Below are 16,676 nucleotides of genomic sequence, written 5' to 3'. Positions count from 1 at the left end.
CTCACCTTGGCGGATTAAAGAAAAATATCATGACATGCTCCATATGGCTTAGAACAATACTGTGGCAATTTGACACGCCTAGCGCCTATGTTTTTTTTTTTTTAATGCTTGGCCTAAGTTAAAGGGAAGCTGAAAGCTTTTCCAGAAAAAATGAGTGAAGAGCAGCACGCCGTGGTTTTCAACCCTCTGAATTCGAATATCGCATTGAAATTGAGCTTAAGAAAGCGCAAACATATTTTATTTCGACGAAAAGTGCAGCAGCAGACACGCCCAGCTCGCGCGCCTCGTTTCCGCCTGTGATTGGTCGGGCGCCTCGTGACGTCAACAATGGTGTTCATCCAGACCGACTGCTGCCGCTACACACGAAGCACGGTGCAAAGTAGCTTGGTGGTGTTTTGCTGAGACGGTCATGGAAATTTTCGAGAGTTTGCATTTCTCTGAGGAGTTCGGCGTTAAGTCCAAACTCTACGAGAGTGATTTTGCGCGCGACGGTGATAGGCGACGGCTTCGAGCGACAAAACGGGCCGTCGCTTGAACAAATCGCTCGGTGTTGTCGCTCGATTGCTCGTTTCTAGAAATCTGGAACTCATCGCTCGTCGCCCGGAAATGCTATGAGCGACTAGCCAATTGTGCGAAGCCGAAACTGGATGTACATAACTCAAATACTACTGTTTTTCGCACGGAACAAGCAAACTATTGAATTTTACACGTGCAAGAATAAGAACCTAGTGCAAGACCTTCAGAAATATTTTGTGCTCCTTCTTCAGTAAAATACATCAACTTAAGTTGATAAAGCATGCGTCACGCTAGTTTCCGCGCGTATATTGCTGCCCTCATACCGGGAAGACGTTGCTCAAAGCCGTCGCTCGCATGGAGTTCGGCTTGCAGACGACGAGTGAACGCGACAGCCATCGCCTCGCTTGTAGTGCTGTCGCTGTCGCGTGCAAGATCACTTGTAAGGGGTTTATACTTGTACATACTACACATACGTACATACTTGTACATACTACATGTACGAGCCGATTGCGAAGAGCCAGCCTCTCCAAGAAGCAAAAAATGCTGGTGCTAGCACTGCTTTCCACGCGAACGAAGGCGAAGTGTTAGCATTTCCTTGCATTGGAAATGTTCTTTGGCGAGTATGTATTTTGCTAAGCTGCATTCAGCGTTCCAGTGAGTACGTTTCCGGGCAAATAACTGTAGTGTTATGTTCCTGCATGCCTCCTCGTAGAACGTAAGCGGTGATGCGATCTTAAGCATTTGTGCGCTGCCCCAAAGCTGTCGGCAATCTACACAGATGGTTTAAACGCGGGAAAAGTTTACCGGCTGTTGTAGCACGTGTGGTATAGAACCTTCATCAGCGCGCCATCCGCACGCTACTCGTAACCGGCGAATTCCGTCGGCTACGTGAGATGGTCGGTTTCTTACGTGTGCGAGAGAAGGGGGAGCGCAGCATCTTGGCGTGAGCAGGCTTTCCAACACATGAAAACTTTACGCTTGCACTGCGTTATGGTAGCTGCATGCAGGCTGTTTCACAACACACGTGCGAATAGAAAATTCACAGCGCTTGGCGATGAAACCTGCGTCAAGGGTGGGCGATAAACATGCACCTTCCGTTCAGCGTGCTATTTTTTTTTTTTTTAGGAGAACCCAAAGCACGCATTATTGATAAACTCCGATAGTAATCGTCACGGAAGTGGTTAGAGCACAACACTGTTGTTCTTGAGCGCTTGAAGTTGTTTCGCTTCACAGCAGCCTCCCACTTAGCTGAAAGCTTCTTGTCTTGCAGGAACTAATGGAACATCGGAACATCGTCGCGGCCGCTGGTGTTCGTGCAAGCGTAGGCTGCACAGAACGCCGGCATGATCGGCCTACAAGTTCAATTGATGCTGCGCACGTCAACTACCACTCCTATATACACACAAATAAAGGAATGTAGGGTCGAGCAAAGCAGATTAGGACGGCATGCACGCAGAAATAAGCCCGGTCAGGCACGGTCGCGGAGACTGCGAAGGAGCGGAACATCAGTGTTGACGTCACTAAGGCACGGTTTCCAGTCTCCGCTCGCATCGTCAGCGTCAGCAGCAGCGCGCGGCGCTCGACGGGGGGCGGAGCTACAGCGCAATTTTAACCAACGATTGCGTCGCTTTTAAGTGAAAAATCCCCCCCCAAAATTTTACCTTCATGGTTTATAAGGTTCCCGCATCCGTATATGAGCATCTTATTGAATTTGACAGACTCTTCAGCTTCCCTTTAAGTGAAACACCCTGTATAATAGGATGGTAACCTAGAGATGGACTGTAACAGGATATTAGTTACTGTTCTTAACAAAAAGCTGAGCAAGAAGCAGGGCCTTGAATTCATTGAGGATGAAAGGAAGCATGTCCATTTTGTGCTTTGCCGGTCACTTACCAACTTAGGCTAAGCAGTTCTAAAACACCTTCATTCACAACACTGGCTATGCTCGTGAAGCCAAGGCAGCAAACCTATTCATGCATTCTTTGACACATGCCAATAACCCAGAATGTGGCTATGAATAGTGTGTAGAGAATGTGCTGGTTGCACTATATAATGGCACAAGGCACACATAATTAGACAACAGTTGAAGATTGGCTCCTTGGGCAACGTCGATCACCATTCGACGTTCGCTACCGTTTTTACCTTGTTCTCGTTTTGCTCATCGTTTCGAAACCCACAAGTGCGGCATGGAGGGCTCTGTTGACCGGCGTTCCCGCAGCGCCGCTTGGGCAGCGCATCACGCCAATAGGAGCGCCGCCGTAATGCGCTGCACCACTTGCGGCTACTGCTTTACGTTACAGGAAACCTTCAGAAGGCGCGTCCCAACTTCAACCAGTTTATGCATTCGCAACTTGAACCAGTTCTGATCTCAGCTGAGCTACGACTGGAAATAACATTTATAAACCATTCTGACATGAAGCAGCTGGGCAGTTTCATTCTGACAACGAATATACGACGTGCATCATTTCCAAACGCGCATTCGGCATATTCAAAAAACAAGACGCGCGATCTTCGAGCAGCTGTTTTATGGTGAATTCGCCCAATTGCATCGGCGCGCACCGGTGCGATTCGCCGAATTTGTCATTACACTTGCCGGTGTGAACACAAAATGTTACTGCGACGCGAAGCCAGTTATTACAGAAACGTACAGTACGTGTACTGCAACCAGTCGCGTGAGCTTTAGTGGTTGTAGTACCTGTGTCGGCAGGCACTCCGATAACTGAATCAGCATCATGATCACATCCGACGAGCTGCCTGACTGCAGAACTTCGGCGACATCGACAGTCCTTTGGGGTGCCGGCTTCTTGGATATGCATAACTTTTTCAGTGGTTTAGGCGGCTCCTCCTGGACAAAAGTGAAAAGACCATGTCAAGCAAAACATGCACTTCCGTCCGAAACCCACACAATGAGCTTACTTGCAGAACTTGACTAAACTCGGCTAATGCTCGTTTCTTCAATACGGCGGCCATGGTCTCCGGTTTTCACACAGTTTTCAGGTTTTCATATCATAACTTCACGGCCACGCTCGCAACTGCAACCATCACAACAGAGGTAATGTCGGTAATGTCATATCTCTAGAGCCTTTTTGTAGGTAACTCCATAGAGTTTCCCATAGAGTTTCTCACTACATTACCTAGAGGGAAATCTGGCGCTGCTGCGCTGCGGTATGCATGGGAATGCCGGTATATTGTGACTTCAGATTGGCATCGTTCTCGGATAGACAGGACACCTTGAAGACGCGCTTGGCAAATATCGTTCCGTCTGTCAAAATGATTCACTTTCTACTAAAACAGCACGTGAAAAGCTGTTTTAGCTTTATTATTACGCAAAAACATGTTTTGTTTAACTATGAGAACTTGTTATTGTGTGTACGACTACATGTTACGTAAAAAGTATCAGCGTGCCGCTAAAGTTGGAGGACAGACGACAAAGTTCGCGCTCGCTTTGAAACAGTTGGCCGTCTGTTCTTGCTTTTCTTCGCTTGGTCATGCATTGTGGGTGAGTAAAGATGTAATATGTGTGAATGGAAGCCTTTTATGAAGATTTTACTTTGAGAGCGCGTTATTTGCGTAGCCATAGCCACGTTTTAGACGAAGCCTTTTACAACACCAGCCAACACGAGCCTCGCAGACACATATACCGTCATTCCCATGACGGCACGGTGCCCCCTTAAAGGGACACTAAAGGTTACCAGAAACTCAAGTTAAAGTGGTAGAGCAATGTTCTAGAACGTCTAAGGCGTCAATATAATCGCGAACAGAGCTTTAGTAACCGAGAAATTGAGTTAAATGCATGACACGATTTGAGACCCCCCAGCGACATTCCGGTACTAGCCCGATGACGAAAGGACTCCTCATAATTTGTGTTACTAATACTCAGCTACTCGTATTAAAAATATCATTTCATTCGATTATAAGACGAAAAAAAATGCTACTTGTCTACGCCTATTCGATTCTAAGAATAAATAACATTTTGACGTTACCCTTCAGTAATATGGGTGTTCGAAAGGTTTCGTTTTCGCTCGACTCTGCGCGCTCGACTCTGCGCCGCGCACGCTTTGGAGTTTCAGTAGTTTCGTTATCGCGTCGTGCTGTGAGGGTTCTGCTGGCTCGCGAAACTTTCATTTGGAACAAGCAGCGAGAATGCCACGTCCATGTGATGTCGTGGGAAGCCCTCGTTGCTTTCCCGCTCCGGAGAGCCGGTGTCGAGGCCGCCGTCGTAGTACGCAACGACGCCGGCAGTGCGAGCCCTCAGCAGCAGGTCGCGCTCGTCGGTGCTCAAATCGCTGAAGTTGAGCCCATCATCGCGAGCCAATCTGTCGGTGTCAGGGTCCATTGCGACGAGCGTCGAAGTTAGCGTCATAGAATGAAGTACCAGCTTATGGGCGTCTTGCGCTGGAGTTTGAGGTATAGTAGCGGCGCCTGGTGGCGGTGCGGGAAACGACATCTGGGTCGTGCCAGCTTGGGTCGTATTGAGCCCTGGCTGTGGCGAAGCACGTTTCTAGGCCGAGTTTTGCGTCGATTCGCACATTTTTATGCCCTGTTGCGAGTGCGAAAAGGCTCGTCGCTTCTCATAGACCACGCCGACCACGCTGCGAGCTCGCCGCAGCCTATAGTTTAACGAAAACGGACTTTCCGTGTGCCGTGGGACGTAATTCGTTTCTCCTTCAGCTAGCCACCATACTCCCGCTTTGGCTCTGCTGTCGGCTCTGTCTTGGCTCTGTTTCTGGCCGCGCGTTCGCGTTTTGCGCAGAAAAGCCGTAGCGCCGTCTGCGGACGCCGTTCTACTCACCGATGGCGCAACGTCACTATGAGACCACGATGTCAGTACTCCTCGATCGGAGGGCGGGCGATTTGAACTGCGCTAGAGGTACGCGGACGCTTCAGAACGCATTTTCTCTTAAAATAAGTCTCTCCTTGGCACGAAACAAGCGTTTCGAGGTTTCTGTGATGGTATTTCAACAGTCCACGTTGACTTAATAGTAACCTTTAGTGTCCCTTTAAGAGGAAGCTTTAGCTCGGGTGCTCCTATCTAAATACATGTGAAAGGAGAATTCGTTTTTCTCGGCAACCACTGCACCAAATTTGACGAGGTTTGTTGCATTTAAAAGACAAACCTAAAATTTAGTGACTGTTGGTTTCGAATTTTTCAGTTAGGTCGTCAATTTTTTATCATAAATTGGCAAAAATCGAAAATTTTCAAAAAATGAGACTATCAAGTTTACAACTCTGTAACTCAGCAATGAAAGATGATATCACAATTCTGTGAATTGCATCTAATAGTACATCTAAAGCGGACAAAATTGATATGTTACACATGAATATAAAAAAAATTTAATCATAGGAAAATACAACTTTTGCAAAACCGTTGTAACCAACATAACAAATTCACGTAAGATGTAAAATGACATATTGAATTTGTCCGCTTTGAATGATCTAATGGATGCCGTTTACAGAACCGCGATATCAGTTCTTGATGCAGAGCTATGAATTTGTAAACTTCGTGCTTCTATTTTTTTTGAACGGTCAAATATTTGAAAATCATTTTAAGAAAATTCAAGCTCTAAATCGAAATTTGGCTTGCAGCAGTCACTAGAATTTAACTTTCTCTTTCAAATGCAACAAATTTCATCAAGATCTGTCCAGGGGTTATCTCATAAAAACGTTTTTGCGTTTTACATGTATTTGAATAGGCCGCGTCGGAGTTGGGCCCGAGCTAAAGCTTCCTCTTAAGAAATTCCCATAGGCGGTGGCGCCAGATTACCCTCTAGGTGTTATAGTGAGAAACTCTATGATGGATCCCCCTTCTCCAGCACGCCTGGTCTAGTTCGCCCCTTTCGCCGCTAGGGAAAGAACATACGAGCAGAGTGGCGCTAGTTATAACCAGTTCGCTGTCGTCTGCTTCTGCGATTTGTTCAGCGCTTGCCTTGACATTTCGGCAGGCACAAAGCGCTTGTATTGGCGGTAAATGAATAAATTCACAAATATACAAAAGAAAACATATTTGCAAATGCTTTGCGTTTGAATAGTAAAACTAGAAGAGGAGGAGTGGTGTAAGAAATGTAAACAACGAGCATAGGTGGCAGCTGCAATGCTAGATCGACGGCATAAATTTCCCTTTCCTAACCTCCGTAAGAGATTGGAAAAATTGTCAGCACGGTGCCCCCTTAAGAAACTCCCATAGACGGTGGCGCCAGATTACCCTCTAGGTGTTATAGTGAGAAACTCTATGTATGCAGGCATTAGCATGCATCAAAGAAACCTATACACGGCCTATATATTTTTTTCAATGCCTGCTCAGTAACGCCATAACTGGGGGGCGCTAATTTCTTAATAGCCCATGTTTTTTTTTTTTTTTTTTTTTTAGCAGAGAGAAAGGTTTTAGAATCAAAGAAGCGGCAGCAACGCTTTTTGAAAGTTGTCCTTGTCCTAACGACAATAGAAAATGTATGAAATTCCATAAATTGCAACAAACCTTAACGAATGTTTGAGAATGTGGGGCCGCCGCAGCTGCTTACTGACGAGCTCGAATAAGCAAGCATGCAAAAATTACGCCAGAACATTTGCCAAAATAAAGAGGGCATAGAGTTAGTAGAACAACTAGTAACTCTATGAAAGAGGGCGATGTAGCGTGCTGTCCTCTTGCGTCAAATATAAAAACTGCACAAGGGAACGAGGGTAACGTATCTTTAGGATGGAACTGAGGGCGAGAGTTCAAATCCGTCATTTAAAGCGAGGTTTGCCGGCAAGTGAATGCCTACCACTTAATACAAAATGGAAATAACCGACAACAATTTGAGCACGCTCGCCTCATACCTCCAGCAAACGCTTCAGGTGGACGTGACGACTCGTCGTAATGCGGAGAAATTTCTTGAGACGATAGAGGTGAACCAAAATTACCCTGTTTTGTTGCTGCACCTCGTGGACAAAGCTGACATCGACATGGTGATTCGTGTGGCCGGTGCGATTGCATTCAAGAATTATGTGAAGCGTCACTGGGCGGTTCCCGAAGACGGCGCTGACCGAGTGCACCCTAGCGACCGCAGTGCCGTTAAAGAGATGATCGTGGGCCTTATGCTGCGCAGCCCTGAGCAGCTGCAGAAACAGCTCAGCGACGCCGTCAGCATCATCGGCCGTGAAGACTTCCCAGCTCGTTGGCCGAACCTGCTGCCTGAAATGATTACCCATTTCCAGAGCGGCGAATTCCACATCATTAATGGGGTGCTGCGAACTGCGCATTCTCTCTTCAAGCGCTACCGCTACGAGTTCAAGTCGCAGGAGTTATGGACCGAAATCAAGCACGTCTTGGACAACTTTGCAAAACCGTTTACAGACCTGTTCGTGGCTACCATGGAGCTGGCCAAGACTCATGCCAACAACCCGACTGCGCTCAAGGTCATATTTAGTTCTTTGGTGCTCATAGCGAAAGTATTCTACAGCCTTAACTATCAAGACCTGCCAGAGATATTCGAGGACAACATGAACATCTGGATGTCACATTTCCTCACTTTGCTGACTGCTGACAACAAGGTGCTGCAGACTGATGAAGATGAAGAGGCAGGACTGCTGGAACAGCTGAAGTCCCAAATCTGTGACAATGTTGGTCTCTATGCCCAGAAATATGACGAAGAGTTCCAGACGTATTTGCCTGGCTTTGTAACCGCCGTTTGGCACCTTCTGACGACAACCGGACCGCAGGCCAAGTATGACATTCTCGTTAGCAATGCCATCCACTTTCTTTCAGCTGTTGCAGAGAGGCCCCACTACAAGCAGCTATTTGAAGATGCTAATGTTCTCGGCTCAATTTGCGAGAAAGTTATCATACCAAACATGGAGTTCCGCACAAGTGATGAAGAATTGTTTGAAGATAATCCAGAAGAGTATGTCCGCAAGGACATTGAAGGGTCTGACATCGACACACGGCGTCGTGCTGCCTGCGACTTAGTTCGTGCACTGTCAAAGCACTTCGAACAGAAGATCACTGAGACATTCTCCCAGTATATTACAGCCATGCTGCAACTTTTTGCTAAAGAACCAGCACGAAACTGGAAGAACAAAGATGTTGCTATCTACCTTGTCACCTCAATGGCTGTCAAGGCACAAACTGCAAAACTGGGTACCACACAGACCAGCTCACTTGTCAATGTGGTTGACTTCTACCAGGAATTTATTGCCCCTGACCTTCATAATGAGAACCTGACTGAGTTTCCAGTACTGAAAGCTGATGCAATCAAGTACCTAATGGTGTTCCGGAACCAGCTGCCTAAGCATATGATTCTTCAAAGTCTGCCCCATGTGGTCCGCTTGTTTCTTGCACCAAGTTATGTGGTTCACACTTATGCTGCTAGTGCTGTTGACAAGTTCTTCACCATGAAAGATCCGCACGGGAAGGCCGTGATTGTTGCCGCTGACATAGGGCATATCTCAGAACAGCTATTGAAAAACCTTTTCCAGTCTTTTGCTCATCCAGGCTCTGCTGAGAATGAATACATAATGAAAGCAGTGATGCGCACATTCTCCCTTCTGCAGGAGAGTGTATTGCCTTACCTCAGTCAGGTGCTTCCAATGCTTACGGCCAAACTCGTGCAGGCTAGCAAGAATCCCTCAAAACCTCATTTCAACCACTTCCTCTTTGAGACACTCAGCTTGTCCATAAGGATTGCCTGTGGAAAAGACCCATCGGCAGTGACAGGCTTTGAGAGCAGCCTGTTTCCTGTGTTCCAGGATATTCTTCAGCAAGATGTGCAGGAATTTGTCCCCTATGTTTTTCAGCTGCTTTCTCTCATGCTGGAATGCCACACTTCACCTGTGCCTGACCCATACATGGCACTATTTCCGTGCTTGCTTGCTCCTGTGCTTTGGGAACGGCCAGGAAACATCCACCCACTGGTTCGTTTGCTGCAGGCATTCGTTGAGCGGGGTGCTGCACAAATTCTGGCTGCTGATCGTCTGATGGGTGTACTGGGCGTCTTCCAGAAGCTTATTGCATCCAAGACCAATGATCATGAAGGATTCTACATTGTGCAGAGCATCCTTGAGCACATGAGCTCAGATGCCGTGGGCCAGTACATAAAGCAAATTTTCCTGCTGCTCTTCCAGCGTCTGCAAAGCTCTAAGACGACGAAATTTGTGCGAGGACTGCTTGTCTTCTTTAGCTTGTATGTGTACCGGTATGGCGCACCTGCCCTCATCTCCACTGTGGACAGTATCCAAGCTAAGATGTTTGGCATGGTTCTTGAGAGGCTCGTGATCAGTGATGTCCAGAAAGTCACAGGCCAGTTGGAACGAAAAATTTGTGCTGTAGGCATCACCAAGCTCCTTACAGAGGCCCCTGCCCTCATTGATGGGGAATACTCACACTTTTGGGGCCCTCTGCTACAGGCACTGATTGACCTCTTTGAACTGCCTGAAGATGACAGCGTGCCAGACGATGAACACTTTGTCGAGATCGAGGACACTCCTGGCTACCAAACAGCTTACTCGCAACTGATCTTTGCAGGCAAGAAGGAGCATGACCCATTCAAGGGAAGTATCCCTGATGCACGGTTGCATCTTGTGCAGAGCCTGCAGAAACTTTCAGCCGCCTGTCCTGGCCGCTTGGCACCTCTCATCAACACTTCACTGCAGCCAGCAGCCAACAACTTTCTGCAGCGCTACTTTCAGATGGCCAATGTGCAGCTCCTGTGAACATTGGCCTTCCTTTTATGTGTGTGGCTTCTGTACAAGAAGGTTAGCTATGTCAACTGGAATGTGACCTGCTTAGCACTGACTGCAGCTTAGCAGAGTTTGCCACAGTCCTCACGGTCCTGTTGCAAAATATGTGAAGCCCAATTTCCACTTGTGAATGTACGTAACACCATGTACTTCATTGGGCTGGACTGTTGTTAATAATGTAAGAACCTTACATCTTTTTTGTTTCTGTATGAAATAGAAAGTGTCCAAACATTTTTTAGTTTGTGCTTAATTGGTAAATGAAACACAGGCCACATTGCAAAATCTACTTATGAAAATTATAAGTTTTCATTAATGAAAATGAGAATTTGATGACAGAATGCAGAGAACAATGCGGTCTTCCAAGTAATGTAGCCCATAGCAGAATGTGTCTGGCCAGACGTAAATTAACCAGTTTTGTGGTAGACTAAAAGCAAACACTTAGACCTGCAGGCAATATGAAGTATCTCTGAGTTGTCTCCCATTTTGTGACTGCTGCAGGCCAGCAAATTAGTGTAGCGAAAAGTGCCTATAAAATGGCAATGCTCCGAGCAAAAGAACTAATACTATTGAAAGAAAGTGTGCAGCAAGAAAATTTTTTTTTATGCACAACAGTTACCCAATCCTTTCATTCTTGGAGCGAATGCCACAACTGCATATTTGGTGCCATTAAATGCCATGAGGACAATGCTTACGGCAAGTTTCATATTTAAATTTGTAAAATAAACTGTTTAGGAATGCTAACAATTGCATTAAAAATATGAGTGCATATTTTAAACAGATATTGCTTTTTTGCCTGCGCATGCTTGTGTGTGTAGAATAATGCTGATTGCATGTGTACTTTTGAGGATGTCTAAATGAAAATTTCAGCTTAGTGGCTTCCAATGTATGAAAAAAATTACTTCTTTCAATGGTTGCATATTAGTTCAATCACCTGAACATGCTTATAAACGAACAATGGTAATAAGAATGCATTTGCTGGTGCACCAACTCTTTAGAAATTGGTGCTGACAGACATCTCTTTACCGAAAACGTACAGTGCGCGCCACTGCGCGTGGTCGCCACAATGGAGTCTCCCGAACCGGCTTCTTGCATGAAAGGTAGGCAAAACGCTGACAGCAAACTATGCGAAATATGTTCTTATGGTGTCTGCATAACCACCATCATCAGCCTGGTTATGCCCACTGCAGGGCAAAAGCCTCTCCCATGCTTCTCCAACAACCCCGGTCATGTACTAATTGTGGCCATGTCGTCCTTCCAAACTTCTTAATCTCATCAGCCCACCTAACTTTCTGCCGCCCCCTGCTACACTTCCCTTCCCTTGGAATCCAGTCCGTAACCCCTAATGGCCATCGGTTATCTTCCCTCCGCATTACATGTCCTGCCCATGCCCCATTTCTTTTTCTTGATTTCAGCTAAGATGCCATTAACTCACGTTTGTTCCCCCACCCAATCTGCTCTTTTCTTATCCCTTAAAGTTACACCATCATTCTTTCCATAGCTCGTTGCGTCGTCCTCAATTTAAGTAGAACCCTTTTCGTAAGCCTCCAGGTTTCTACCCGTAGGTGAGTACTGGTAAGACACAGCTTTTCTCTTGAGGGATAATGGCAACCTGCTGTTCATGATCTAAGAATGCCTGCCAAACGCACCCAGCCCATTCTTATTCTTCTGATTATTTCCGTCTCACGATTCGGATCCACGGTCACTACCTGCCCTAAGTAGATGGATTGCCTTACCACTTCCAGTGCCTCGCTACCTATTGTAAATTGCTGTTCTCGTCCAAGACTGTTAAACATTACATTAGTTTTCTGCAGATTAATTTTTAGACCCACTCTTCTGCTTTGCCTCTCCAGGTCAGTGAGCATGCATTGCAATTGGTCCCGAGTTACTAAGCAAGGCAATATCATCAGCGAATCTCAAGTTGCTAAGGTATTCTCCATGAACTTTTATCCCCGATTCTTCCCACTCCAAGTCTCTGAATACCTCCTGTAAACACGCTGTGAATAGCATAGGAGAGATCGTATCTCCCTGCCTGACGCCTTTCTTTATTGGGATTTTGTTGCTTTCTTTATGGAGGACTATGATGGCTGTGGAACCGCTATAGATATCTTTCAGTATATTTATATATAGCTCGGCTACACCCTGATTCCGTAATGCCTCCATGACTGCTGAGGTTTCAACAGAATCAAATGCTTTCTCGTAATCAATGAAGGTTATATATGAGGGTTCGTTATATTCCGCACATTTCTCTATCACCTGATTGATAGTGTGAATATGGTCTATTGTTGAGTAGCCTTTACGGAATCCTGCCTGGTGCTTTGGTTGACAGAAGTCTAAGGTGTTCCTGATTCTGTTTGCGATTACCTTCGTAAATACTTTGTAGGCAACGGACAGTAAGCTGATTGGTCTATAATTCTTCAAGTCTTTGGCGTCCCCTTTCTTATGGATTAGGATTATGTTAGCATTCTTCCAAGATTCCGGTACGCTCGAGGTCATGAGGCATTGTGTATACAGGGTGGCCAGTTTCTCGAGAACAATCTGCCCACTATCCTTCAACAAATCTGCTGTTACCTGATCCTCCCCAGCGGCCTTCCACCTTTGCATAGCTCCCAAGGCTTTCTTTACTTCTTCCGGCGTTACCTGTGGGATTTCAAACTCCTCTAGACTATTCTCTTTTCCATTATCCTCGTGGGTGCCACTGGTACTGTATAAATCACTATAGAACTCCTCAGCCACTTGAACTATCTCATCCATATTAGTAATGATATTGCCGGCTTTGTCTCTTAACGCATACATCTGATTCTTGCCAATTCCTAGTTTCTTCTTTACTGCTTTTAGGCTTCCTCCGTTCCTGAGAGCATGTTCAATTCTATCCATATTATACTTCCTTAAGTCAGCTGTCTTACGCTTGTTGATTAACTTCGAAAGTTCCGCCAGTTCTATTCTAGCTGTAGGGTTGGAGGCTTTCATACATTGGCGTTTCTTGATCAGATCTTTCGTCTCCTGCGATAGCTTACTGGCATCCTGTCTAATGGAGTTACCACCGACTTCTATTGCACACTCCTTAATGATGCCCACAAGATTGTCGTTAATTGCTTCAACACTAAGGTCCTCTTCCTGAGTTAAAGCCGAATACCTGTTCTGTAGCTTGATCTGAAATTCCTCTATTTTCCCTCTTACCGCTAACTCATCGATCGGCTTATGTACCAGTTTCTTCCGTTCCTCCCTCATGTCTAGGCTAATTCGAGTTCTGACCATCCTATGGTCACTGCAGCGCACCTTGCTGAGCACGTCCACATCTTGTATGATGCCAGGGTTAGCGCAGAGTATGAAGTCTATTTCATTTCTAGTCTCGCCGTTCGGGCTCCCCCACATCTGCTTTCGACTATCTCGATTGCGGAAGAAGGTATTCATTATCCGCATGTTATTTTGTTCTGCAAACTCTAATAACTCTCCCCTGTTATTCCTAGAGCCTATGCCATATTCCCCCACTGGTTTGTCTCCAGCCTGGTTCTTGCCTACCGTGGCATTGAAGTTGCCCATCAGTACAGTGTATTTTGTTTTCACTCTACCTATCGCCGATTCCACGTCTTCATAGAAGTTTTCGACTTCCTGGTCATCATGACTGGATGTAGGGGCGTAGACCTGTACAACCTTCATTTTGTACCTCTTATTAAGTTTCACAACAAGACCTGCCACCCTCTCATTAATGCTATAGAATTCCTGCATGTTACCAGCTATATTCTTATTAATTAGAAATCCGACTCCTAGTTCTCGTCTCTCCGCTAAGCCCCGGTAGCATGGGACGTGCCCGCTTTTTAACACTGTATATGCTTTTTTTGGCCTCCTAACTTCACTGAGCCCTATTATATCCTATTTACTGCCCTCTAATTCCTCCAATTGCACTAACCTTCACCGACACAAATTGGGATGCTATTCTGCCCTTCATAACCTATGCCCACACTACCGCCACTCAGAGCACCACTGGCTTTTCACCCTTTTTCTTATTGTACCGCCGGCACCTGTTGCACACAAGCGACACAATCTTTCCGTAACAGCCAGATGTGCCAAAGAGTGTCACGATCTCGCGCGGGTCTTTACTTCAAATGGCCAAGAGTGTCAGAACAGCATTCGCGGTGACACCACTTCTATGCCCACATTCCTCCTCAGAATGCTTGTCTGGCTCTCGGTTCCTTCCACTGCACCTGGGCTCTCATCAAAACTACTGCCCAAGCATGAAGTGAGCCACGCAGCGACCTAACAGCTTGTCACTATGAGTAGGTCTTAGTAGGTCTTGAGGTGGTTGACACTGACAATGTCTCGTCCATGATGGCGCATGTCCGAAGACTGTTCAATGGGCTCAATCACGTAATTGACCAGACATGTGTGTATGATGACGCAGTAGGGGCCTTCATACTTGGGCAGTAGTTTTGATGAGAGCCCAGGTCACGGAGCAAGAAACATTTAGGAGAGGAAACTCCGCTGTTTGCGGCGACCAGAAATAGTCACAAGCCCGCGGAGCCGTTATCGTGCTGGCGGCCTGGAAAGAAATTACCACCGTTGAGAGCGCGGCGGTGCCCGGGCGCTGCATTCTTTTTCCGCCGCGGCTTCTACGACGCGCCGCATGGCGCCGTCACTGTATATGGCCCCGTCAGCACATACAACAATTGTGACTTTATCTGGTCGCCCGCGCTCGCTTGCGCTGACGGGAGTTTCACCTCCTAAATGTCTTACTCCGTGGCCCAGGTGCAGTGGAAGGAACCGAGAGCCAGACAAGCATTCTGAGGAGGAATGTGGGCATAGAAGTGGATTCACCGCGAATGCTGTTCTGACACTCTTGGCCATTTGAAGTAAAGACCCGCGCGAGATTGCGACACTCTTTGGCACGTCCGGCTGTGGCAGATTCATCTGGCTTTTACGGAAAGATTGTGTCAATTGTGTGCAACAGGTGCCAGCGATACAATAAGAAAAAGGGTGAAAAGCCAGTGGTGCTCTGAGTGGCGGTATTGTGGGCATAGGTTACGAAGGGCAGAATAGCATCCCAATTTGTGTCGGTGGAGGTTACGTACATTGCAAGTATGTCGCCAAGCATACAGTTAAAGCGTTCTGTGAGGCCATCGGTCTGCGAATGGTAAGCAGTAGTTGTGCGGTGCACAACGTGGCACTCTTTGAGGATGGCTTCGATGACTTCCAACAAGAAGACACGTCTGTGATCGCTGAGCAACTTCTGTGGTGGACCATGATGCAGTATGAAGCAGGAAGGAGGGAACATCTTGCACTGTAGCCGTTGGGAAAGCGGCAGTTTCGACGTATCATGTGAGGTGGTCAACAGCTGCGATGGCCTAGCGGTTACCAGCAGGTGTGAGGGGTAGTGGCCCGTACAAATCGATGCCAACGCGCCCCAACGAAAGTGCTTCATCACATTTCTTGTACTTTCAGAATCGTGAAAACCGTACAGCTGCTCAACAATTTAAATTTAGGAATGTTCAAATCTTCAATGAGTTTTGTCAAGTTTACAGAATGTAAACTCCTTGCAAGAAGTCTTTACAGGAACGTCAAGATACAAGAATATTGTCTATTTCATTCCCAGCATACTTGGAAAGTGCCTATCCAGACACTCACGGAAAACAGGGGGAAGGCGGGAGATGGAAATTCAAGACGATGAGCAAAACAAGAACAAGATAATCATCTTTCACCTTTTTCTCGTTTAGCTATCCAGACACTTGAAATATATGCCTGATGTAAAACATTCTGACAACAAAACAATGAAAAAAGTGAACCCGCTACGTGAAGGCAAACTCGCACTGCAAGGGCAGACATCCAGCCATCTACCATTTAACTCGTTTTACTAAAACACTTTACAAGTGTTTTAACATGTTTGCAAAACATTTTAAATATCAATTTTTAATCAGTGCAATTGACTTTGATGCACTATCTTCACCTGCACAATTGTGCACATAGTTCCTGAAAGGGTTAAACATATAGGTTATGGGGTACTCGCTTGCAGGACTAGCAAGCACAGTACACATTATATTGTTCTGCGTGCACACTACTTGATGTCGGAGCACACCTGCTAGCATGCAGGATGTCTCCTTAAATACCATCCATCTTCCCTAGACCACTTTCTGGGAAACACGTGATGTCATAATCAGCCAGTCTGGTGGTCTGTAGGTGTCGCACAACTGCATCTCCAAGAAGAAGGTCAGTGCAAAACACACACGCTTCCCCTGAGATGATTGTGGAAAGGAGGAAGAGAGTACAACAAACATTGTTCCAGTGCTGACACAGGAGAGGTCAATGTCACATGCAAGAAGCCACTTCTTGACTGGTTGAATGGGTTGGCATTATGAACATTTGGCAATGTCAATTAACAGCCTCTGTGGTAGGCTTGTTCTGCTTTCTCAACATTTACATACCCCTTTTACCATTCGTTGTGGTGGAATTTTTCA

The 16,676-nt window shown here is 46.3% G+C and overlaps 2 protein-coding genes across 2 annotated transcripts in view; one reads left to right on the top strand and one right to left on the bottom strand.

Annotated features, from left to right (window-relative positions):
- Window positions 1–3,588, bottom strand: part of IntS4 (integrator complex subunit 4) — a 78,007-nt gene extending 74,419 nt beyond the window's left edge. The window contains exons 1-2 of the mRNA XM_075679827.1: window positions 3,433–3,588; window positions 3,212–3,361 (exon numbers count right to left, since the gene is read on the bottom strand). Coding sequence (XP_075535942.1) covers window positions 3,212–3,361; window positions 3,433–3,486 — 204 coding nt within the window. The 5' untranslated portion in view covers window positions 3,487–3,588. The remainder of the gene's footprint in view (window positions 1–3,211; window positions 3,362–3,432) is intronic.
- A 3,621-nt stretch (window positions 3,589–7,209) lies between these two features.
- On the top strand, window positions 7,210–10,464 carry Cse1 (chromosome segregation 1). The gene has a single exon (XM_075679826.1). The coding sequence runs from the start codon at window positions 7,291–7,293 to the stop codon at window positions 10,201–10,203; it is 2,913 nt and encodes a 970-aa protein (XP_075535941.1). The 5' UTR covers window positions 7,210–7,290; the 3' UTR covers window positions 10,204–10,464.
- The last annotated feature ends 6,212 nt before the right edge of the window (window positions 10,465–16,676 follow it).

This window comes from Dermacentor variabilis, chromosome 2, assembly GCF_050947875.1.
Source record: "Dermacentor variabilis isolate Ectoservices chromosome 2, ASM5094787v1, whole genome shotgun sequence".
Classification (NCBI taxonomy): Eukaryota; Metazoa; Arthropoda; class Arachnida; order Ixodida; family Ixodidae; genus Dermacentor; species Dermacentor variabilis.
This window is presented reverse-complemented; position numbering and strand designations above follow the sequence as displayed.